The following is a 26,408-nucleotide window of genomic DNA, read 5'->3' on the forward strand; positions in this document are numbered from 1 at the left end:
GTTGCATGTGCATGCGAGTGCTTGTGGGTATTAACATTTTTGAGGCTGTGCATAACTTTCCAGATTGAAATTGTTGGCTCATTGTTTTGGAGACATTGGCTTCTAGCCTCTTCAGTGCATTATTTTTGGGATCAAAATCTTCCTCTTATTTTAAAATGGTACCAGATGTGGCTCAGATTTTGAGGATAAAAAATGAAGACCATATTTGATTCAACAAAATTATGTCTAGCACCTACTAACTGGGTGCTGACATACGATGGAGAATTCATAGTGTTGAATGTGAGACATAGATAAATGATAAAATGACATCAACCCTAAAGGACATAGTAATATTGTTATATTGAGAATGGGAGCACCTAAGTAGAGAGACAAGGCTTTTACAATTTACTGTTGATTTGCAACAAATCTGTAAATTGTCTAAGTATTCAGTTTTTGGAATGTCCCAGATAGTCTGTGTGCAATGGAACATTTTAACATGGCAAAGTATGTCTATATGAGCTTCTGGATCTGATTGTGTGAGCTTTGTTTTTGTTTCCATCAAATCTACTGATATTGATTAACACCCTTCATGGAAGGGAATTGTGGTTCAATGATGTGAAAAAAAAAAGCTCACACATTCAAATCCAGAAGCTCATATAGACATACTAATGGATTGTGGAAATCTACTGATAATGATGGCAAAGTATGTTTTGGGATATGTGCCAGGGAATGTATAATTTCAAAGAAATTATTGCCATTTTTTTGTAATGGCAAAAAAGAATTTCTTTCCAGAGGAGAACCAGCTTAGTTATTCTCAGGTTGAAGGGTATAGTTGAAGACCTTTGCCTTTTAAGAAAACTTGAAACTTCAGAGTATAGAAAGATAAGGTTTTAATAGGAGGTTAACACCATTCATTCAGGAATTGAGCTTTTTCAGTATATGTTATGTTGAGACTTGCTTAGAAATTATGATGGTATAAACACCCTACTTTCAATGGACTGTTATTTTGCTAAGATGTAGGCATGGTCATTCAAGTGTAAAAGCAAATAGAATATTTGAATGTTCTACACTATGCTTAGATTTTCTTAGGTTTATTTGTCATTTTATGTTCACACATGAATTCTTATTTTGCAGAAAATTGCTCAGCAAGATGGTGGAAGGTATGAAGCAGCTATATATGCTGCACAATGTAGTAATTTGAGGCGGTTACTGCCTGTTTGCAGAGACTGGGAGGTAACTGAAGCTTCACATATAATTATTTATGTCATTCATTTATATTTGTTTGGTTGGTTCCAAGAGAAATATCAAAAAGAGTGTGCATGCTTGCTTGAATTTCTCAGAAAGAGAACATTTAAGAATAATTCGCATATCTATGGTTTAGATGAGCTAAACAAACTCTGTATGAAATTTGAGTTAGACTAAAATGCTGAATGCATGCATATTTGGACAAGAGATTTTTTCTTTCCTCAGAGGAGATTGCCTCTCTAGGTCCCTACAGACTTTGGCATTGTTAGTTCTCCAAGGTCTGTTTGGTTTTCTTGTCTATTGTCATATCTTTGGATATGAGTCCTTCCAGGAACTCTTAATGTGAAGCTTGTTACCTTTTTCTTGAGGAGGAGGTGCTCAATTGATCCATTAGATAGGAAATTTACCATTGGTACTTCTAGTTTACTTGCTCTGCTCCTTTGAATTCTCTCAGCCTCAAAGTGATTTTTGGTGGAAACATCCCCGATATGCGGAAACGTGGGAGACACCCAGGGGGGACGGCCGACCGTCCTGAGGATAGTCGGGGACATCTCAGACGTCTCCCGACCGTCTTGGGGACGGCCGGCTATCCCCCATTTTTTGCAACGATTTAAAAAAAACCTCACCAAAATGTTAAAAAAATGGTCACCAAAATGGACTATACTTTGAAACTTAACTGCTATTGTACCTTATTCCCAACTCTAAAGTGAATATCAGACCTGTCTTTATTTATAAAGAACAAGGAAGCTAACAATACCATAAACTGATATAAATCAGAAATACAGAAAATGGAATTCTCAAGGCCCTGACCTTCATTATAGCAGATTATCACCTCCTCTGGGCCTTGATAAGTTGCCACTCTGTTTGAGACAATTTTGTTTGCTCTTTTATCTCAAACAATATGTCAAATAGTTGGCATACTTATGACTATGAAGGGGACTTGTTTGCAAGTTAAGTGTTTTCAGATTTGCAGTGATTCTATACAGCTCCACAATACAATGTTTTCAAAATTGACAATTAATGACAATGCTTTTAAATAACACTTGCAATGTTTAACATTCAGAGAGAATCATAAATGAGTGACATTACCAAATTTTTAATGACAGCCATATACAATGAGCTGATTGTGTATGTACACATGTATTACAGATCATACCTCTACTTAGAAGTGGACTATACTATGAAGCTTAACTGTTGTTGCACCTTCCGAATTCTAAAGGGAATCACAGACCTATCTTTATTTACAGGGAACAAGGAAGCTAACAATACCATAAACTGGTATAAATCAGAATGACAGAAAACTGAATGCTTAAGGCCCTGGCCTTCATTATAGCAGATTTATCAATGTTGTCATATGAATATATTTGAAATTTTTCTATATATTTGAAATTTTCCCTATTTTTTGTATAGTTGTTCTCTCTGCCCTCAAAAATGGCCAAAAAAAAATCTGTCTCGGAAACCTGTCTCCCTGGCCCCCCATTCCCGTCTTAGAAACTTGGGGTAACATAGGATTTATCTAGTATAATGAAAGCAAAATACAACTAATTTGTGATTGATCTCCTTGAAAAAACCCAGCTACCTATCAAAATGCAAAAATGGTTTAGCAAGGGTGTATTTTAGAGAAATGTAAGTTGTGTTTACAATGAGAAGGGTGAAGTTTAGGTATATGATGGTTTTTAGGGTTTTCTATTGTGTTTTTTAAATTTTAAAAGGTGTTTTTCCCTAGAAAATCGTTCCCATGACGTTTTGGTGCTTGGGAGTGCCCTGGAGTGCCTTGGCAGCCCTCAGTTCCCTATGGGTATTGAAATGGCATACCCACAGGAAAGCCTAGGCAGTCTCATCATCGCTCTCGCTCCTGGAGTGTTTTGGTGCTGGTACGGGACCCAGATTGGGAGAACCCAGTAACATAGCCTATATAAATACTTTCACATATGAACATCAATATATACACAACGTAGCAAAAAAAGTTCTTGGAAGTAAATTGGCAAACCAAAGGATAAAGATTTTTCAAAAAAGCAATATAACTAGTAAACAATCAGGTTAGGGTTGAAGTAGGGAAAAAAAATGGCTCAAGGTTTTCCAAAAAAATAAATCACGGTATGGAGTCAAAAACCACCAAAACTGGGAACTAACATGATTTAATCATGACTACTGATTTAATGCAATTTCTTTGGTTGAAATTGTTTAATAAAAAAACACAGTTTTTTGTTCAGAAAATTGTTTTCCCAGGGAATTTCCAATTTGTCAATATTTTTGACAATTTTGTAACTATGCGCGTGTGTGTACATGTGCATATCCATATGCATATTCACATACACATACACACACACATAAATGTAGACATATGCATACACATACACGTACACATATGCATATGCATATGTTTAATATATACATACAGATGCACATAAGTTGGGGTAGGCATACTTGGATTTGGTATTTTAGCTTTATATATGCATACATTGCAGAATGATTGAAACCTATTTGCACAGTTGGATTTCATATTTCAAATATATATATGCTTACATAGCAGAATGATTGAAATCAATGTGCATATAAATTTCCATTTATGCATATGCGGACAAACATGCACAAGTCAGATATTGAAATGAGGGAAAACATATTGGATTTGATGTTTAGAAACCATGTGTCTGAATCCTATGTTATGTATCATATATTCCACACTTAGATCATCATTTGTGCTTCTTGTGGAGATAATGTCACCTTAAACAGTGATAAATTGATTGTGTTTATCTACTTTTCCTTATGTTACTCATTAGATTTTCTCTTTGGCCATGTTGACAAATTAAAATATTTCTTAATGTCTGGTGCAAAGCTATATTCTTGTTGATCTTTGAATGACTTCAGTTTTGTTTTCTTCTTTCAGCCTTCTCTCTCACTACTCAAATTTCTTTGCAGTCAGCATGTTGGGCTATGGTCAAATCATGGCTTGATGTTCAGGTTGATTCAGAACTTGCTCATCTCCATCAAGAAAATCCTGATCAATTTAAACATACTGGAGATGCAACAGATGGGAACGATACTCTAGGTGATCTAAATATGGAAGGCTCATCTGGTCCAGATGCATGGCCACACCAAGTCCTTGATCAACAACCACGGGATCTTCAGTCTCTCTTTCAGAAGCTTCATTCTGAGTAACTGCAGCATCTAGAATATTCCCATTTTTTTGCTTGCAGAATTCACATTTCATTAGCATTTTTAATTGGCTTATAGGTTTTTATTTCATATTTGTTTATTTCAGAGATCTAGTACCTGAATCAGTCAGACGAGGCTGTAAAGAGCAACATCGACAAATTCAGGTGAAAGAAGGAAATCTTGATTACAATATGATTTTGATATTCTAATGAATTATATAATGTGCATAGCTTCGGAAGCTTGGATATTTTTCAAGAAAAGGAGTGCTTTGTGCACGTTGAAATGTAGGCACTTTGTACTTCTATGGCTCCTTATCCTATGAGTTTTGGCATTTCTCAATTAGTCTCTGATTTCATCGATAAAGTTCCCTCTCCTCATATTGGAGATTAAGGTTAGCTTGATTTCTATAGACTTTGTCAATTGAAGCTAGAATTAGCAAGTTGCAGAACATTCCAAGAAATACAGTTCATACAATGGAGATTGAATTCCAAGACCATTGCTAGCCTAAGCATCCATACAAGGAGGGAAGCTTCAACTCATTAAATTTTCTCTGCTAAAAATTGTTTAATATATGAAATTGACATTTTTAGATGAAGGATTTGGAAATATCAAAATTAATCTTGATTACTATGTTGACAGTTGTTTGGAGTTGTGCCATGCAAATTATATCATTTTCATACATATGATTTTTTTTAATGCAATACATTACCTTCTGTTGAAAGATTACATCTGAAACATGGCATGAATGTAATTATAGTGAATTTTTTGGCAAACATGCATGAAAAACTGAACCACCCACTGCATGGACTCAAAACATATCAAGGCAAGTGGCTTTTTTTAATATGTATCTATGAAATTGGAGATACAAGGAAATACATATGACATATTCTTGTCTTGGGTAACTGTCATTAATGTTCTGCTCAGCAAAAGCCGAGTGCTAAAAAAGTCAAAGGTTGTGTGATTGCAAAATGAAAATGTTTCGAGCGAAGTTATGAACTTATCCATGCAATTTATGCTGTTGGAAATCTATTGAGTCTTTCATGTGTGCTGATATGCAATTGTTAAAATGCTTTGATACTACAGAAATACTTCTATGACATGCCACTGTGTTGATTTCGATGTTAGATCCTCCAATGGCATAACAGAGACCGTGAAAACGTTTCAGGAAGGTAGCAAGAGTCTGTAAGAACTTGTTGGAATGCAAGCATGATATTGAATTTGTAGTGGAAATCTGTGAAATATCGTTCCTTGCGAAGACAATACAATTGATTTCAGGAAGTGCAATTTGTCTAAATTAGAAAGACTTTTATTGCACAAAATTCATCAAGGTGTTTCAACAGCATCCCACATCAAACATACAATAACAGCATGTTCCCTGAAGAAAAAATTATATCACCAAAATTTATCTAGGCTAGATATTTTTCTTTATGGCTGTAACAAGGACTTACATGCTTGGATGTGGAAAGATTGTAAATCTTAATTGTCCTTCAGCAATTCAATGCCATTTGTGATCAACTGATCCAGACTCGTTTGGATGTTCTAGAATAAACCGATCATATATATTTAGTGAATGGCAAGAGCATAAGATAAACTCAATTGAAAAATTTGTATGGTTGTATGTAGCTACTTGAGATGTAGGGAAAATCTGTTTGGAAATGTGTATTTGTTTGATGTCAGACGCTGGAAAACTTTAGTGGTTCCCAAACTGCAGTGTGGAAACTTTCCAATATCCGATGCTCATGACATTGTTTATCCAAATAGCCTTGGCTATTTTATAAAATGTACTGGTGTAAAGTTAACATAACCATGCTTTAGTCAACATGCAGAAGAATGTGACTGCCATGGTTTGTGAGGATAATTCAGATTTGGAGAGTAGACTTAAGGCACAAAAAGGTTTAGCGGATAAAATGAAAAAGATGGATTCCAACTGTTTTTGAAAGCTTTAATTGTGGAATCATAATTTTAACATTAGACAAAAAGAAGTATAGTAATGGATGAGTTAAGCACACGAATAGGCTGCTAAATACATTAAATATTGAGTGGAGTGAATAAAAAAATATAAGCAAAAATCACCAATTAACTCTCCCATATAAAATAAATCTGGCAAAACATACTACCAACATTGAAAAATGGAACTAGAAGTGTGAAAAGTTTGAAGCAATGGAAAAGGAATAAGTTCTAGTCGGGCTCAGCCATGCTGGACATACACACACACACCCATGCACACATGGCACATATGCATATTTGGTGGTTTGCTGATTTTCTCATATGCTGGAGCTCAGCCATACTGTACACATTCACGCACTCAAACCCACACACGTACACTAACACCCACACACATGCAGATGCACACACAGACACACATAGACATAGATAAATAGACAAACACACAGAGGCACAAAAGAGAGGCATTTTAAATGTAAAATGACATTTTTCTGCCGTGTGAGCCTTTTCTGCTGTGGATGGCAAGTTTTAAACATGGACTCCTTGAGGTTCTGTGAGTTTGACTTGGCAAGTACTCGCTGACTATGTTATATTATATTATACTATATATCATTTGTATTGAAATTGAATGTTGTACATTGTTATCTTATTATATTTTATATTACATAATATATAAACAATATTCTAATATGTTATGTTATTTATTATTCATATTTTTCACAGTATAATATATAATATTATATTATACAATATAATACTTATTGCTTAGTTATTTTATATTTAATTTATTAATTTATACCAAATTTTTATTATATTAAATAAGTTTTTTTTGTAATACAATTATGTTGTATTTAAATTATTAATTGATAATAAATAACATTTAAATTCTACTTAATACTACATAATAATCTATAGATTAATATGATTTTGTAATTACAGAAATAATCTTTATTGTAGTTAAGGTGATCAAATTATGTGACAGCAAATTGTTTAGTAGAATTCCCTAATTTGTACGATCATAGAATATGTTCAAAATGGATTTGTAGCAAAGTCCTTTGAAACTTTCAAGCAAATGCAATCAACATGTAAAAGTCAGTGTCTCCTTAATTGTGCCAAAACGGGAGCTCTATAATAGGGCATGGAATCTACCACAACAACATGGAAGGGGATTTCGTTAGATGCTATAGATGCAATTTTAAATTTTTAACTATTAACCTTTCTTCTCTCAATATCTTTTACCCTTTATCTCTCTCATCTCTCTCTCTCCCTCTACCTCTTGGTCTCGCTATCTCTCAGCATCTCTCTCTCTCTCAATATGTGTGTGTATCTCCCTATTTCCTTCTTCTTTTTGTATGTTCCTCTCTTTCTTAGGTACCCTCTCTTGTTCTTTCTGTCTCACTATTTTTCCCTCTATCTACTTACCCCTCTCTCTCTATCTCTTTCCCCCTCTATCTCTCCCTCTTTTTATCTCCCCCTCTCTTTGTCTTCCTCCTGCTCCCTCTATTCTAAATATAGCATGATCATGTTGGTAATGGAGTCCAATTATCTTCCTTATTCAGAGGTTTTGTTTCAGTCATATTTTGATCCCCATAAGAGGATGCATAGTTGATTTGAAGCTATCACTTCTCCATTGAGATCTTTGTTTCATAAACATCATTTGCTACATGGCCTACCAATTGACCTCATATATTGCACAAATGTATGCAAAAAATAAACCATTTTCTTTCCTAATTGACCTTCTACACCTCTTCGGCCTGCCCATTGCACACCAAGGTGTGATTGCTAGTATATGTTATAACTATGCAACTTCTCAAAAAATATGGTACCTTGAGTCACAGTTGCCCAAGGGGTGTGCTGATTATCTTATAGACTTGGCGATACAAGAATAGGTTAGATACTATACTCAATAATAAGTTTAAAACTTTAGATGCCTGAAATTGTCAAGAGATTATGACACTTTTGGAGGTAATATTACGGCAATTATATGCTTTATTGGGACAGTTAGATATATTGCCAGAAATCGAAATGATATTTGTAATATCCACCAGACATATAGCTTCTAATATATCTTAGAATGTCCTTGTCATGCTTGACTTCAGGCTAAATAAGATAAATTTCGGGATGGCTTTATTTTTAATACTAACTTAAGCTATTTGCTTTGTCTGCATACTCGAGGAATTTGCAGTGTAATTTATAGTGCATGTGTCAGTGGTCTGATGACAAAAACACATTAACTGGTAGCATGAATGATTTATTGTAAAGGTTTAATGAAAAAATGCTCTTTGGAGTCCTGACACACAAAAGTAAAGTATTGCTCGTCCCTGATACAGTTTCTGGTTTTCAGATATGTATCATGTTAGAGGATGCCTCAAATCTCTTGGATCTTTTAAGGGCTTGGATTGCACCCCCAAATGATGCTAACTCTGCTTCCAGGTAAATTGTGGAAATGTTTTAGTAGTGGGAGATGGTTATTGATATATTATCGCTTTTTGAATGCAGTTAATTATTGCACATTTTATTAGTTTGCTTATTTTATTTGTTGTTTGCTCCAAGACCTTATGGTCATCCACAGATGATTCGATTTGGGGCCCACTTGGTTTTGGTTTTGAGGCATGTTCTTGGTGGTGATGCAATGGATGTTTTTAGGGAGAAACTTCAACTTATCGGTGACCTGATTCTTAATACGTAAGTAGTTTTTTGCATTTTTTAAGCATGTTCACTTGAACCTTCAATCTTTCATTTTCATTCTTCATTTGTTTTTTCTATTTTATGGTCTTCTGAACTCTGCATCATGCTATTGTATCCTATAAACAAAACTTAGTTGTTTCACCTGAGTATTAAACTCATTTGAAATGGTTACCTGACTTGAAAAATGTTGCTATTTCAGGTATGCAATCTTTCTTTTTTCACAGAAGCGTGAGGAATTGGTTGGTGTATATGCTTCCCAACTTGCACCATATCTCTGTGTGGAGCTTTACGTGAATATGATGGAGTTGAGGCTGAATGATAGGTGTGTATATCTTCCATTTAGCTTTGTAGGCAGACCATTTTCTTATTGTGTTTTACTTGAACAACATTTTACTTTTGTATAAAATCTTAGGCCTTGTTGTAGTTAAATTTTTTACATTAAAGTTTTTTACCTCAAATAATCTGTTATTTATATGTTAAAACCCTTTTTACCCACATGTCACATTGGAATTTCACAGAGTACATGTGAAATATAAAATTTTCCGATCGGCAATTCAGTACTTGCCGTTCTTTCCAGGGGATACAACAAAAGGTTGTGTATCTGACATTCTTGAGAGGTACTCACTTATTACTGTTCTTGTCATTTGGTGGTGCATTTATATTCTTTTTCTTGACTTTACATAACCTATATATCTGCATAAGTGTGTGATGTGACGTATGGCATATAGGTTTTTAACATTACGGGTTGATTTGTACATCATTTTGTTTAACAGGGTTTTAATTAGATCTCGAGAAGTAAGACCTGGTACTCGCCACATGAAAGCAGAAGATGCAGGAGAGCAACATCGCCTAGAAAGCTTGGAGAAAGCCACTGCAGTACAGTGGCTTTGCTTGACTCCTCCAGCATCAATATCTGATTCTGAGCTTCTTAAGGCAGAGCTCCTTGCTCGGGCATTGCAGCACAGGTCAGAAATATGTTTACTGTCTGCCATCTTATGTTTGTGAAGATATAGGCTATGCAATAAAACAGTTCTTGACAAGCTGCAAATTATATAAGTGCATGTTTTATCATGTGGAAATTGGTATGGCTGGTTTCTTCTTCTAGCTTGCTTATGATGGCTATGCATTGTCCATTTGGAGATTCCATAGCAGTCAGCTTGTGGAGATGCTTTTGGTGTACAACACTATCTAATGTAGTATCTTTATTTGTTTAATACAGTAACATACTATTCCGGGAGTTTGCCCTTATATCTATATGGAGAACAATTAAAATGCCCGTTGGTGCTCATATGTTACTAAGCTACCTTGCAGAGCCTTTAAAACAACCAACTGAGCTCCTCCTTTCTCTGGAACAGCATAATGTATCAGAGAATCTCCAAGAATTTGAAGATTGGGTAAGTATGAGTGTAGAAAACTTGAGCATGCCCTGGATCTTGTACATTGTGATTAAAGCAAAGAGAAGCCTGTAAATGTCATACGAATCTTATCACTGAGAAGTAATGAATACAATCTGTATGTTTTGGCAATCGGGGAATCTTTCAAATTTTATTTATATTTTAGAACTCAATTATTTTTGAATATTAGTTATTATTCTCTTCTTCAAATTTTCCTAATGATTTTTTTTTCCTCTTATTTAAAGAGAGAGTATTATGCATGTGATGCTTTGTATCGCAATTGGCTGAAGATAGAAATAGACAATGAAGAAGTTTCTCTTCTTGAACTTTCATCTGAAGAGAGAGAGAAAGCAATTGTGGCAGCAAGGCAGGCCTTAAATACATCATTATCTTTATTGGGAAGTAAGTATGCATAGACAGGGAATTCTTTGTATCAAGAACGTTTTTTAATATGGTCAATTTATTATGCAGGTGATTTTGGAAAAATCAGATACCTTAAATATTCGTTGTTATTTAACCTAGAAACATTAAGTTCACTTTGGATTAGGTTGCCCTCTCTTACAACATTTGTTTGAGGGTAAATTTGCTCGAGATATGATAGCTGTTCTTTCTTGGAATTGTTCTCTTCTGAGAAACTTGCTTGTTGAATGTGATTGGTCGCTACTACATTGATATTCATCCTTCTTTGCCTTGGATGTTTAAATTGATCAACATCTTCCTTATTGGATCTCTTCAAATGCTCTTGAATCCTTATCATCGTCTTCCTTGAAAGATGAAATTAATACGAAGTTCAGTACATATATACCCGCAGAAGCTTTTCCCAGATTAGATTGTCCACCCTTATCTCTGTTTAAATTTGAGTGATTATTGAGAGGCACATTATATTACTATATATCACAGCATCATTATTTGACCTGATGTCTTTGTTTCCAAGTTTAGAGATCCAATTTTTCTCATTGAGATATACAATATATTACATTTCTTCATTAGAATAATAAAGCTACTGAACTTCGTAATACATTTAATAGAAGTTTAGTTGAGATAGTTGAAATTGAACTTCTCATTGGATGTTAAAAACCAAAGATGAACTAATTCTAATAGTCTTCAGTCAAAAATTTTCTGATTTGATAGGAAAATGTGGAGTGTTGTGTTGGGCTCCAAATTTGATTTACTACACTTGTGCTCTTACGAGTTTGAAAGAAGTTCATGATTGTACCTTGAATTTTTTTTATTTGCAATAAAATAATCATTTTATTGGTCTAGTTGCTGTTGGAAGACCAACATATACTATGCTTTGAATTTTATTTATATTGAAAATTGAATATTTTGATAAATGAATATTCTTATGTCATTGATCCCTCCCATATAACTTTGAACCAATTTTTTTATTGTATGAAATCACAACATTTTTTGCGTAGCTTGCTCTGCATGATCTCAATCTTATTATACGTGAAAAAAAAGAGACTCACTGTTTGTGGCTGCAAAATCGTGAGTGACAGAGCCAAGCTTAATATTTCTTAGAATCAGTCAAAGGTCTTATGACATTTTTATTATTCTACTCATTTCCAAGGCTCTCTTCTCTCTGTAAGAAAATAAGTTTAATTGCTATGCAGGAAAAGGAAGTCCCTGGTTGTCAGGAGTTCAAGGTATGCAACAAGAAACAGTAGAGAGTGAATGGCTTGAGTTGCATGGATTTGCATTGTTCCGCCTATCTTCTGGCGAATGCTTGCAACCGGATGCAACAATATGCACTGCATTAACAAGTGCCTTATATTTCTCAGCTGGAGAAGTAGTCACAACACAACGGCAATTATCAGTATGTCTTAACTTTGTTGCTGTCATCTTTTTGCTTCTAGAATTTGAGCTGGACGTTTTTATATTAATACTTCATTCAAGTACTGAATACATGGAAAAGGAACTTTGAATCAAAACAAAATTTTGATTTGTTACAAAAGAGAGAAGGTATACACCAGACGTTTCGAGTTACACAAGCATAGAGTTTGGCTATGTATTTATGCATAGAAAACAGTAGTGAATATTTTAAAGCTACTTCTATTTAATAATTTTTGGAATGAATCAGTTCACCATTTCATTGCTTGAGATAAGGTTTAAGGAATTTGTGTAGGACATCACTAGGTATGAGAACAAGTTTATGAAATGCATGTTGTGTGTCTATGCTTATTTAAATTCATATGCCCCAACATATAATATGTTAAACAGAAAACCTAGTCGTTTTCTTACTTCAGTCTTCCATTTTGATAGAGCTTGCAAATCACTTTTTCCTTCAAAATAGGAAGCAACTTTGATTTGACAGTTATATCATTTTTATTAATATACAATATGATTGATTGGGCAGGAGATGCTTTAGGTAGTCCGGAATGCTTATAGTATGGCCAATTATGCTATTTGAGATCTGTTGGCTTATTTTGGTTATTTATGGACATTGATATATTCTCATGTTATTTGATTTTTGGCCTTAACCTTCTACAATCCTATAAGCTTTGAGAAATAACCACATTTGGAAAAATGTATCTTATACAGTTTGACTTTTGACTCCCTAGAGATAAGTATTGATGTGTATAGTCTCTTGATGGTGAAGACCTTTGTCAAGATTTTTGTTTTATTGCGATTGCTTCTTAAGTTTTTGTTTTTTGTTTTTTGTTTCCATTTAATCTTATGATCTAATCAAGAGAGACATTAATGATGACTTTTGACAGCTGATCATAATGTATGTTTGATGTTGAATTTGACCAAATTAAAGGAGCCTTTAACATCCAGTCTCTTAGACTAGCATCTATATTATCCTTACTTTCAGAATAAAATCCTCACACCCTTGAGCATACAGGGTGATTGCTACCATGTTATTTGAAAGTTCCTTTTGTTGGTATAAGACAAAGAATGAGATGGCAGAAGAGTCTTGTCAATCTTAGGAAGAGTTGGCAACCTTATGTAATTAAGTAATGTCAAGAATTAGACGGTAGTTATGAAGGCAATAAAAATGGCAGCTTTTTTTTATTTTTAATTTTTTAATTTTCTTTTAATTGAAATTTGATCACCAAAAATAAAATGTCTGTTACAACATGTTTGTGACTGGGGCAGTTACATTAATAGATCTACAGGATATGAAGAAGAATGAAAAATATAGGAGCAGAAATTTATGCCCATAGAGAAGATGAAAAATGTAAGGATACGATCAAGGATGTTAGTAAAAATGTTGATTTTGCCTCGGAGACCTTAGAGTAATTCGGAGAATTCAATCTATTTGCTAACGAAAAGTTAACAAACTCAAGTGCTAATAAAGATAATCTATTAGTGAAGAAAAAATTAGCAAAGACACATCCTGCAAGTTGAAGCTATAGTATGAGAAGGTGAACCTGTTGTGACCTTTTTCACATATCGCCCCATTGCAAATGGGGACCCCCCTGATTTTGCTTTTTAGGGTTTTGCCTTGGCGTCGCAACTTCTAAGTCCAGTCTTTTTGCAATAAGGAGTTAGAGTTTTTGAGAAGTCATCTAGGTCAGATAGGGATTTCAGGCTCGGAACAATGTCCAGATGTCGTCAAAGTGCTCAGAAGGCCTGAAGGACGAAAATCGCATTTGCTTAGGGTCAATTCTGACACCTTCCTATTTTTAAGGAATTCTTCTTTATTGCTTGTTTGTTTTTTCGACTTTTTTTATTTTTGGCACTTTGGGACCAATCAAGGAAGCAGCTTTTTTGGCTTGCTTTTTGCTTTTTACTTTTTTTTTTCTACTTTTTTGAAAGTAGACCTAGGGTTGGGTCCCTCAGGTCATGGCATCAGTGCCTATGTCTTTAGAATCAAAAAATTATGTCTCTAAGTGTAAAAAGCAGGGTAAAACCTCCAGGCTAGGGTTTTGTTCCGGATGATCCAGATAAAAATATGGTAGATCAAAACAATAGCATGGCAGATTAATCATCAACATGGCCAGACCAATGTTAAAGCATCCATCCACTTCGCCCACCAATCTCGCCCAAGGTTTGGACACGTCCGAAGAGCCTGCCAAAATTCTTGCCCAAGGTTTGGACATGTCCAATCATTTGTGAAGTCCACCCAGCCAAGTTGCACAACGTTCGACACAAGTTGAAGTCCGTCCAGCCAAGTTGCACAATGTCCAACACAAGTTGAAGTCCGCTAAGGAAAAAATTCAGAAAATTGGCCGTGTTGATACCTTGGAGAATAAAATTTGAAAATTTGGTTAAGTGTCAAGGAAATTCCCTAAGCAAGAAGCAAATCTGCCCAAGGAAGATGAAGGAAAATTTGGTTAAAGTGTTGTTGTATTGAAAGAAAAGTTGAAAATGTCCAATCTATGATGAATTTCGCTCAAGAAATGGCCAATCCAAAGTCTGCCCAGCTATGTAAGAAAGTGGCAAGACATCTACAAGGTCCGCCCCAAGCTTGGCAAAGCTATGATAAAGTCTGCCAAGGAAAGAGTCAAGAAAACTGTCCAAACACTTGTCAAGTCGGCCCCACCCAAGGAGAAAGAGTAAGGTTGACTGGCGAGACAAGCCTAAAGTCCGCCCAGCTAAGGAAGGTGTCCAAATATTCATGAGGTTCTCCTATAGTTGGAAGACAATGAAGTTTGGTGTAGACACAAAGATGATCAAGTTCGCCAAAGAGAAGGAAAAGATGGCTTGAAGAGGTTAAAGTTCGCTCAGCACCTAGAGAAGTTGGCCAATCAACCTACACATGACTAGACATCCACAAAATTCGCCTAGGGGAAGTTGAAGGTAGAAAGGTAAAATGGCACAAAGTATGTCCGAACATGTGCAAAGTCCGCCATGACTAGAGAAAGATGGCAAGATGACCAATTCGGCCTAGCAAGAGACCAAATTCGCCATGAAAGAGGAAAATGGCTAGAGGAACAGACAAATTGGACAAGAAGCATGAGATCCACCATTGAAAGATCAATCAAGATTGAAAGGTTTGGAAAATAAATCTTGACACCTTAAATATTTTTTTATAGATTTTCCAACACTTGGGAATTATTTTCAAAGGGAAATAAATTCAACACTTACAAAAATTTTCAACACTTAAACTTTTTTGAACACAGATGAATTTCTAAAGGCTCTTTGCCAACAAATTCACACACCTAGGGAAGGAAAGGAATTTCCGAAGTACGACCCAAGTGTTGGAATTTGCCAAGAGAAAATTAAAAAAAAAAATGGCCATGTGGAATTTTCCACAACAAAAGAATCAAATTTTGACTAACTGTTGGAGGGGAAAGAGGAAGAAAGAAGAAGAATAAAGAGGAAAAGTAAAGAGGAAATGAATAAAATCCTTGTCCGAGGGTGGAGTTTGTCCTACTTAGCACAAGCCAAATTCAGAATTGAGGGCAAATCCACAAGCAAAGTTCATTCGAGCATAGAGATAGCCAAAATCTCGGCTAGATGTTGGAAGGTTCACATGAAGGTGTCACAAAATGAAATTGAATAGCTAAAATTTGGCTATGGGAAATGTTATCACAAAAGCTTGCACCCTTGCTGAGCTATCAACTTAGCAACCTTGTGAAACATTGAAACAACCCCGAAGTGTGGGACCTTGCGCAAGGGGGTTGAATCTCCAGAGAAGGCCGACTTTCTTCTCAATCCAAGGTGCAGGTTTTGAACCAACTCAACACTTTAAAACTAACTCCTAAGCCTACCCTAACAACTTGCAGAGGTAAAGGAAAGAGAGAATGCTTGAAATGAAAGGAGGTGATGCACCAAGAAAAGATTGTTTCTCTCCCTACCGAAATGGTACAAGGAACCAACTAAAAAACCCAAGAGATGCACAACTTCAATTGCATAAGTGACCCAAACGCATGTATGGAGGTTAGAATTTGCTAAGTGTCAAGAGGGGAGAATGATTCCCACAAGTCACACTCAAAAAACAAAGTTAACACAACATAGATGGAGAGAAAAGCCACAATACATACTCCTATAATGAAGGTAAGAAAGCATACACAACATACATAGGTTAAGGAGGCAAGAATAGTGATTTTCAATTAATCATAAGGCCAAAAGCCAATCTTATAGCTGCAGAAATGCAAAAATAATTACAAGTCTTTAAGAGAAGAGAAGAGCATAAGAAAGCTCAAGCCAGTAGGGAGAGAACTCTTTACAATGAGGCTTAACAGCCTTTATATAGAAAAAATGGTTACAAGGGTGATCCTGACCCCTGCATTTCAGTTTGGAGGTGTAGGGAAGTGCATGCACTTGACTTGTACATGCAAGCAATCTAGCCATACCCACAAAGGGCAATCCTAAAAAGGTGGATTGACTAACCTTCCAAAGTCAGGCATGACATAAGTCACCAAGCATGGCCCCGTACCTCCCTTGATGAAAGTCCTACCAAAAACATTAAATGCACCCCTATGGCTCCACAAAAAAAAGTGCATGTCACCAAAACTGTTGGAGCATTTAAAGCCTTGAGTTTCAATCACGCCATCCGGAAGTGTTGCTAGTTGGAAGTAGGTTTGGAAGACTTCGGAGACCTGGGTCACCGTAGTTGGGGAACTTCGGGGTTCCGGAGTTCCGGGGTTGAAGAACTAGGAACTTCGGAGACCTGGGTCACCGAAGTTGGGGAACTTCAGGGACCTAGGTCACCGTAGTTGGGGAACTTCGGGGTTCCGGAGTTGAAGAACTAGGAACTTGGGAACCTGAGGGTTCCAGAGTTGAACTAGGAACTTGGGAACCTGAGGGTTCCGGAGTTTTGGGGGAGAAGACTTAGGAACTTCGGAGACCTAGGTCACCGAAGTTGGGGGAACTTCGGGGACCTGGGTCACCGAAGTTGGGAAGACTTAGGAACTTGGGAACCTGGGGGTTCCGGAGTTTTGGGGTTGAAGAACTAGGAACTTGGGAACCTAAGGGTTTGGGAGTTCCAGGGTTGAAGACTTAGGAACTTGGGAACTTGGGGGTTAGGAGTTCCAGGGTTGGAACTTGGGAACCTGGGGGTTTCGGGGGAGAAGGAGAGGCGGAAAAGGGAAGGAACTTCAAAACCTCGGGGTTCGGAGTTCCGGAGGAGGAGAACAGAAGAAAAGCTAAGGGAAGGAAGGGAACTTCGAAACCTTGGAGTTTCGGAGCAGGAAAGAAAGCGGCTAAGGCAAAGAACCTCGGAACCCCAGGGTTCCGGAGAAGAGAAAGAGAGGGCCAAGGAACTTCCGACAAGGCAACACTTCAAACCATGATTTCACTGCTTTTATCCTTGATTAACTGGGGCATCGTTGGTCCATGGAACATATCTCTGATCGGTTCTCATTGATGGACCAAGGGTGTCATAAAATGACAACAGGAAATACTTCATAGAGAAAGTTCCAATTTCCTCCATTGTGGCGTAGGCACAAGGGAGTTCTTCTCCAAATTCAGGGCACATGAAAGAATTTCAAGGCATCAAGAAAGGAAAGTCTTCGGACTTGGCAAAAATATAGAAAGAAATTCCAAACTTCTTGGAGGATCTCATTTACAATCCCAGACCTATTGAAGCAATCAAGGCAACTTCTTGAAGGATTTCATCTCCCGAAGAATTAAAGACAAGGTCTGAATCAGAATCAGATGGTGGCAAGAAGAGTATTCCAAACAAATTTCCATACTTAGACAATTTCTCGACACAAATTGTAGAATTCAGGGAGGATGTTCAACAATTAGATTGTTCCAAGTCAACATGTCCAAGTTCAATGAATTTGACTTATCCAGAAGCTTCTAGAAGGCACATTTCACAATGCAACAACCTTCTATTTTATTATTGGTTTATATTTAGCAAGAAGGACAAGTGTCCTCAAGTGTAATGTTCTCATTGGTCGAGGGGTAGCTAGTTGTAGAAAACCCTAATTAGGGTTTTATTTTGTAATCTCGGCTGTTGATTCAAAATCAATCCTAGCCATTGAATTGTAATTGAGGAGCCTATAAATTGAGCTCACCCTTCATTTGTAAAACATGGGAGCATGTTGCAAAACATGTTGAGATAAGTAAATTGTTGTTTATGACTGCCAAAGTAATAAGTAATGCATTGTTCAAATTGATGGCGATTACTTCTCCTATTTTGGAGTTTGGATGGTTCTTATCCCTCATCATAGTTTAGATTTTATTTCATGTATGTTAGACGAATGCAAGATCTAATAAGTATTGATTTATGGTGGATCTTCTGCTCATACTTTTGATTCATTGTGTAAAGTTAGTCTGAGCTTACTTTGTGGATGCTTAACTTGTGGATGCTTAACTTCTGTCTGGATGAATATTGTCCAATTTGATTCATGACACGAAAATCATAAGCACATCCCTTGAAGATTGCACTCACTTTGTGTACTTGTCCTAGCGTGGCGAAGCAAATTGTTGTTATTGGGTTCACCTAGTCAATACCATCTCTTGAATTCTTAAGAATAGATTAGAACCTCTTAACCCTTATCTCCTTTTCAGTTTTCTTAAAGTCCATGATTCAAAACCCAAATGATGGATCTTCATTGTGAATTGAACAAGCCAAGCGTAAGTCCCCCTTGTATTTCAGCATACATAATCAAGGAAGCTATCCAACATAAATTCGCCCGTTCACACATATAAACCTTGGAGTCACCGTGTGGTCTTTCTCTCAATCTTGGCACACAGTGATTTTGTTCAAGAGAGGGTAGAGTATCCTTGGATATTTTATTCTAATGTTCGGTAAATGATAAAATGTGAACCAACAGAACCTTCTAGACCAAGTCTCAACGCCCATGCCACATAAGTCAAGAAAAGTTTCTAAAGAGGACATAAGTATCTAATCCTTGCTTAGGATAGAAGAAGCAAGAGCAAGAAGTGATTGTATAAGAGGTTTTAAAGAACTTGAAAGAGATTATTTTGAGATTCAATTGTCTAAAGATAAATGCGAAAGAGAGAGGCTAGTAAAACAAAAAAGGAGTGAAACTAAACAGAGGAAGCTTGAGGAAAATAGGAAAAGAGAGTAGAGAACTAGGAGGAAGGACAAGCTCCAAACTACTTAAAGATAGATTAAAAAATTATTCACCTCCTACAACTATTTCTATGAATAGGACTAAACTCCCTAGTATTGTAAAAGATACTAAAGAGGCCACATATGACCTATATATCATGGAATCTCACTAGAGATGGTCAAGGATTGATGATGATTAAACCAAATTGTTTGGTTTTGTTGGTACACTTTGGGATGATGTATTAAAATGGTGCATGAAAGAATGCCTAGAATATGGAAAAACATGGAATGAATTGAGTAAATTGTTCTTGACAATTTTTTATTCTCTTGATGTTCCATCAGAAAGTGTAAGTAAGATGAGGGATATGATTTAGGGAAAAATGAATTAATTACAGATTATGACCAAAGGTTCAAGACTGCAGTTTGGGAGATGGAGTAGTCATTGTTAGAAAAACTTCGAATTGAATTGTCCATATTAGGGTTGACACTCCACATTAGGACATCGATGGATGGAAAAGTCTTTTCTAGATATAAGGAGATAAAGGAGGTGGCTTTAAGAATTGAATCATATTCATGGAGATGGGAGAATGGTTCATTAGGAAAGGATGAGATTGAAAAGGTTAAATTAGAATTTGAAGGAATTAAGATTGTATCAGGAAATTCTAGTGAAAGATGTGGAGAGTGAAATATTTTCCTCAATTAGAAGGAATAACATTTGCTGTACCTATTGTAGTAGACATGCATACATAGGAAACGATTGTTTGATGATAGACGGCATGAGAAGGGTTGGTGCATTAAGAGTGGACTTTGAAAAATCACCCCCAAAAATGCTTAGTGTATAAAGTAGAACACACAAATAGTAAATGTCTAGTGTTATTGGAGGAAGATGATTATGAACCATCTTATTAGAGGATGATTAGAGATGACAAGGCGCCATGCCACAAGGACTAGTAGAAGGAGATTTCTATAAAGTAGATCATGGTTAGTACGCATTGAAATGGAGGTAGAATCAAAGGTAGATTAATAATATCAATCATGCAATACCTCAAACTCAACATGTGGGACCCTCCACAAGCTATGATGATGATTATTGACAAGGAGGTGGTAGGGGAAGATATTGCAATAACAATAGAGGTGCTCGAGGAATAGGAAGGAGCTAGAGATTGACATATTGCCATTGTAGCAAATCTAGAAATTATGCTAACATGTGCATTATAATGACCCTTTTGGGTACATTCCAACATCCTTGGAAACTTCCAACTTTCTTGGAGAGCATGGCAAAGGTATTCTGATTGTGGTAGAGAGTTCCTCAAGCCTAGACGAGTAATGATATTGTTAGTGTGTGAATCTGACATTCTGGGAGCACTCCCCACTTCTTGGAGAAGTCTATCATCTTGGGAGAATGATAACATGCACATGAATCAATCTCCTATGCGCTCAGCGTATTGATGGTGGGTCAAAATTCCTATTTTAATCTACCATGCTTATTATGTTTTACTTATTGTATTACTTTGGAGTTGATTTTTTGATATAAATAACTTAGACCTTGGGACTATATTTATTGGCAATAGACATTATCTTCAATATCTACTACATGAAGATTGCCTATAGTAGAATCAATGAGCCACCTTGCTTAATGCCTAGGGAAACAACTTTGTCCTATTTCACATCAAACACAATGCATTTATTTCCACAAAACCTAACTTGAATGTTAGGGTTCTTAGTAAGCGAATTGCTAGACAACAATAATTATTCATAGTAGTAACATACTGAACATTGTGTACTAAAAATTTGAGAGAATTATTTCATACAACCCTAACATCTAGCTCTTCAACAATATTTGATCTACCATCATCAAGTGAAACTATATCTTGATGTTGATAATTAATGGTAAACTTTATTACTAGTATTTGTGACACATGAATTTTCTCGAGGTGCAGTGACCCCTGATTAATGTAAATATGATATCCTGACACCTTATTCTTGTCAAATACACGACAATTTTAATTATTAAATAAATAATTATTAATTATGATTTAATTATTATTCAATTTATATATATATATATCACCTATTAATCAAATGCTACAAATAACATAAGGGACAAATAATAATTAATTATTATTTAATTATTATTCATTTTTTTATATATATCACCTTTTAATCAAATCATACAAATAACATGAGGGACAAATAATAATTAATAAATAAAGAATAACTCTTGGTAAATATTAATTAATAATGATGAAACAAATAAATAAGGAAGTGAACTGCAATTTATTAAAGATAAATTAATGTTAAGGATAGCGTTGGAGCCGGTAATGAATTAAATGAAAAAACAAAACCTTAAGTCACGAAAGGATTAAAGTTTAAACATAGGCAAACAAAATATATTAGTCACGCACAGGAGTCACGCACGGGAGTCACGCATAGGAGTCACGCATGGGTGTCACGCCCCTTAACGGGAACCAAGCCAAATACATAAGACCACAGGGTTGCGCTGAGGAAGGAAAAAAGAGAGGAAGTGGGGGGATAGCACGTTGGAAGCAAATCGTGGAAAGAGGGAAGCGTACCCAGCATATCCAGGATACACCTCCAACAAGTAATCTGTAAGTGGTTCACCCTAAACCATAGCAAATATCTCATACGTAATACCGTATAATTCGAATCATACTGCATGATAGACTTAAATAGAACAACCGATAAATAACAGAGATACATTCTAAATTAACAGAGATACATTTAGAATCAAAGTTGCAGGGATATATTTAGAATTAGCAACATAGAGATGCACCCAGAATTGTAATAACATTTCTAGAAACAGGTATACATTTAGGATTATATTATAATAGCAATATATTAGTGATGTAAAAAAAACAAATTACCATCAGACTGTAGAGATACACTTAGAATTAAAACAGAGGAAATAGAGATTGCTTCAGAGGAAATTTACAGAGCTAGGAATCGTTGAGGCATTTCAAAGCAGAGTTGAATGCCAAGATTCCAAGAGAAATCCAGAGAGAGATTCATAGGGAATCTCTTAGAGACAATATATATATCATAGAGATTAACCATATGCATATGTTAGAGCTAGAGAGGCTTGAGCAGGGGTGGGATCTCTGCCAAGCTTGAGAGCATTAATGATTTCACTCATTAATAGAGATCCCAAATAGAGACCTTAGGAGGACGACATCTTGGGCTGCTCCTAACTAAGAAATGTTTCTCAATAGAGGGTTGGGTCAATCCAGGTAAAGTCCAACTAAGTATTGTATCCTTTTCATAGATAACAATAAATTAGTTTAACATTAATTGTTAAATATGTAGAATAATGTATAGCATTCTTTCTTGTATAATTGCACAAATGAATATATATATGTTTAATTATCTTTCATATTGTTTGTCTACTAACGTTTGTTTGTAGGACTTGAACGCCAAATAATCCAATCCCCAACTGGGAACATTACACGAGGCCCCCAAATTGAAGAACTAGTATTTGTGCCATGAGTGCAAACTCATCATTTGAACCATGATTCTAAAAAATGGCCATGTTATTTTCACCATGCTTTTTGTAGGATAGAATATAGGTTTTTCCTTCATTCCTTTTTAACATGTCGAAATTTGTTACAATAAAAACATTTCATCTTTTTCTTGGATTAAGGAGTGTTGTTAAAATAGTTTTAAGGTTTAGCCTTAAACCAGGTAGCAAGAGCACTGGTCATGATCTCAGATGTAGATTCCCCTATTTATTATTGTATTTGCTCCTTTTGCAATAAATATTGATTGACCGTATCAAAAGTTAGGGTTTGACTTTGAAATTTAGCCAATAGATTCAGAGAGTCTACAAATGTCTCAAAGGAAGGTGGGAGGCTTGTTATGACCTTTTCACACATCATCCCATTGCAAATGGGGACCCCCTCTTTTGCCAGTAGTCTAAGGCGCCTTAGGCAATCTAGCAACAATCGGGTCTCCCTTTAGACTAATTCGGAGTCTTCTCAACTCTAAGTGTTCAAGTGTTAGGCAAGGGTCAAGATGTTCATTGAGCAAAAGCTTCTCGATGCTACCTTTAGGTCAAGTCAAGGCAGGAGTTTCATGATAGACGAGTAATCAAGTAAGTAGAGTTTCATAGGGATACGATGAGGAGGCGAGAACCGATCAAGTCTAAGTGGATGATGAATGAATTTCAAGGAGATTATAAGTGAAGATGAGATGGATTAAAGGAATACAAATGGAGTATCAGTTGTTTTGCTTGGATTTCCGAAAGGAAATTCAAGGGTGAAACCCTCACTAAAGACAAAATCAACATCGTGAGGAAACAAAGTCAAGATGCAATCAGAGATTCCATGGCCTCAAGGAATCATGACTAGTTGGAATCCCTGACTTGCCAAAATCCACGACTTGGTGGAATCCCCGACCTTGAGGTGAAATGAAGGAATTTGTGTACAACTTGTTGGAATCCACGACTTGAAGGACTCAATGCTGAAATCAGGTTAGAGGTGAAATGATCAATCAGTCCTTAACCTTCACAAATCCATGACTTCAAGGGGAAATGATCAATCTTTCAAGGAATAAGTGAAGTGTATGATTTGAGTGACTTAATACTTAGAGTGGCTATGACAAGGAAAGCTAACATCAAGTTACCCTTCCAACAGTGCTATCCTTCACTTAGTGAAATCAATTTGGAGAGGTGTGATCAAGTTTGTCCATGACTTAGAGAAATCCACGATCTGATGGTGAAGTGCAAATCTGTCCATGAGTTGGTGAAATCCACGATTTTGCATGTTGCCTTCATTCTGTCTATTATGCCTTAATGGAATTTACAACTTGAGGGTGACGTTGAGTGAAAGTGGCACTAGTCGAATTTATCCTTAAATCTTCAAAATCTGCAAAGAAAGTGCTTTTGATGATGAAGAAGAACTGAAGTGATCAACCCTTTCCTTGACTTGAGGTGAAGATTGACACTTTTCCATGAGTGCACAAAATTCATGACCCAAGCACATCCACGACCTTGGGATGATATCTCCAACTTGTCCTTGAGTGCAAGAAACCCACGACTTAGAGGTCTTGAGGGGTATGTTGGAGAAGAGTTGCAATAATTGAATTTGTCCTTGAATCTCACAAACAAGATGATAGGTGAGGGCTGAAGACAAGAAATGCGACCAATCTTAAATGACTTGAAGAGATGTGAATGATTATATCCATGACTTGAGGTGGAGATCAATGAATTTGTCCATGAAGTGCTAGAATCCATGCCTCCACAAAATCCACAACCCAAGTAAATCCACAACTTTTGGATGACCTCTCAAATTTGTCCATGAGTCGCTGAAATCCACGACTAGAGAGAATCCACGATGGGGGTTATGGTATATAAAATATCGATGCAACTTCCGAATAGGTTGGCTCCTTTTGAATGCAAAACATTTTAATTTCAAAATTAAAAAAAAAATGAAAGGTCAGCCCTCCTTGAGAAATGAAACACCAAGGGTTGTGACTTGTCACTAAAATTGCCTATATAAGATAGGATGAGCATTTTATTTTCTTACCAATCCAAGCAAATTATTTGAAAGTGAAATTTAGAGAGCAGATTGAATTCTTCATCAGAAGAAGTGAATCACAAGCAGCATTAGGGCGAATTTGATCAAGCATCAAGGTGAACATCAGCAAATTTCAAACAGGCACTCAGCTTCAAGGCGAATTCAACTTCCATTGGCAGTGTATTTCTGAGCATTTTCAGACCTGGAAACATCATTTTACAGAACTAAGATTCAACATGTAGACCTAAGCAACATCATTTTAACCCTAGAGGTGTGAATTTGTAGCAAAATCTTAAATCGAATAAAAACAAAGGTCTGATTTTCCTATGAATTCTGGAACATTTTCCTCAATTTTTAGACATGATTTATGTCAACGTCTGCAATCTCAGTTTTGAATCAGGCATATATGGGGTGTCTAACTTCAAAATTACTTTACGTCAATTCATTTTCAAACTTTCAAAATCAGATTTTGTCATTATTATTGTCAAGCAACATTAGCATGATTATTGTCAAGGGAATTTGAGTTTAATAGAAGTCTAGGGTGTGCATTTAAAGCTGGAATTTGATCAAAATCAGAATATTTATCAGCTTAATGATCATCTTCAGATTCGAATGCCCTCATTGTTACTAGATCCTCATTTGTCTACATGTCTCTTTCATTGGTATCCTTTCACCCTTGTAACTTAAGGTGTTTTATTTGCAGGATATAGATGTCAAACCCAAAGTCAGGAGGAATGCCAAGAGAAACACAGATCAAAGAGGATTCGAAAGGTGTGCTATCAGAAACAAGGATCATGTCACAATGGGTGAATGTTGGAGATACCAATCTTGGGAAGTTTAATATGGAGAAGTTCTGTCATAACCCCTCTTTAGACATTGGATTATTGTGATTAAATAAATACGATAATTAAAACATTTATTAAATAACATCTAATAATATTAAAAAATTGTCTCATTTATGAGACTTCACGTTTTTCCTCTAAGGTTGAAAGACGACGATTAGGGACATTACACATTCACTTATTGGAATTGTTCCTTCCCTTAATCTTAACATACGTAACTCTTGTAGGAGATTGACCCATGATGAAATTGTTTCATATTATTGAAGGTAGAAATTGCCGCCTTCCTAACAAGTGTCATGTCCCCTCCTTGATCGTTATATATAGCATAAATGAAACAATAATTATTATTATTTAATATAATATTTATCAATGAATAATTATTTGAAAATTATTAAATATTTATTTATTAAATACAAGAGTTGGCTAGTGTAACTGGAACGTCTAGCATTCATATCGATACCAACATTGCAACAATCATGGTGTTAAAGTTAAGGAAGTATGCTGAAGATATAACATTATATAAAGACTCGTAGCATTGATCATGAGGGCAAGTCTTCTTCGATATCTCTATCAGACCAATGAAGATGATGAAGACATCGTAAGCATCCATCAGTAATATCGCTGTGATGAGATGATCGCAGAAAGAGCTTGATTGAGAATCATTTACCATGAGCAAAGTCGAATGGTATCATCGTCAAAAAAGATCAATTGG

General features: G+C 35.9%; 1 protein-coding gene across 1 annotated transcript in view; it reads left to right on the forward strand.

Moving 5' to 3' along the window:
* The window catches only part of LOC131039025 (nuclear pore complex protein NUP107), a 260,469-nt gene that overhangs the window by 171,733 nt on the left and 62,328 nt on the right, over positions 1-26,408 (forward strand). The window contains exons 10-20 of the mRNA XM_057971667.2: positions 1,114-1,212; positions 4,144-4,379; positions 4,487-4,544; positions 8,669-8,757; positions 8,878-9,009; positions 9,212-9,334; positions 9,531-9,629; positions 9,786-9,977; positions 10,232-10,406; positions 10,652-10,808; positions 12,020-12,222. Coding sequence (XP_057827650.1) covers positions 1,114-1,212; positions 4,144-4,379; positions 4,487-4,544; positions 8,669-8,757; positions 8,878-9,009; positions 9,212-9,334; positions 9,531-9,629; positions 9,786-9,977; positions 10,232-10,406; positions 10,652-10,808; positions 12,020-12,222 — 1,563 coding nt within the window. The remainder of the gene's footprint in view (positions 1-1,113; positions 1,213-4,143; positions 4,380-4,486; positions 4,545-8,668; positions 8,758-8,877; positions 9,010-9,211; positions 9,335-9,530; positions 9,630-9,785; positions 9,978-10,231; positions 10,407-10,651; positions 10,809-12,019; positions 12,223-26,408) is intronic.

The sequence above is a fragment of the Cryptomeria japonica genome, chromosome 6 (genome assembly GCF_030272615.1).
Source record: "Cryptomeria japonica chromosome 6, Sugi_1.0, whole genome shotgun sequence".
Lineage (NCBI taxonomy): Eukaryota > Viridiplantae > Streptophyta > Pinopsida > Cupressales > Cupressaceae > Cryptomeria > Cryptomeria japonica.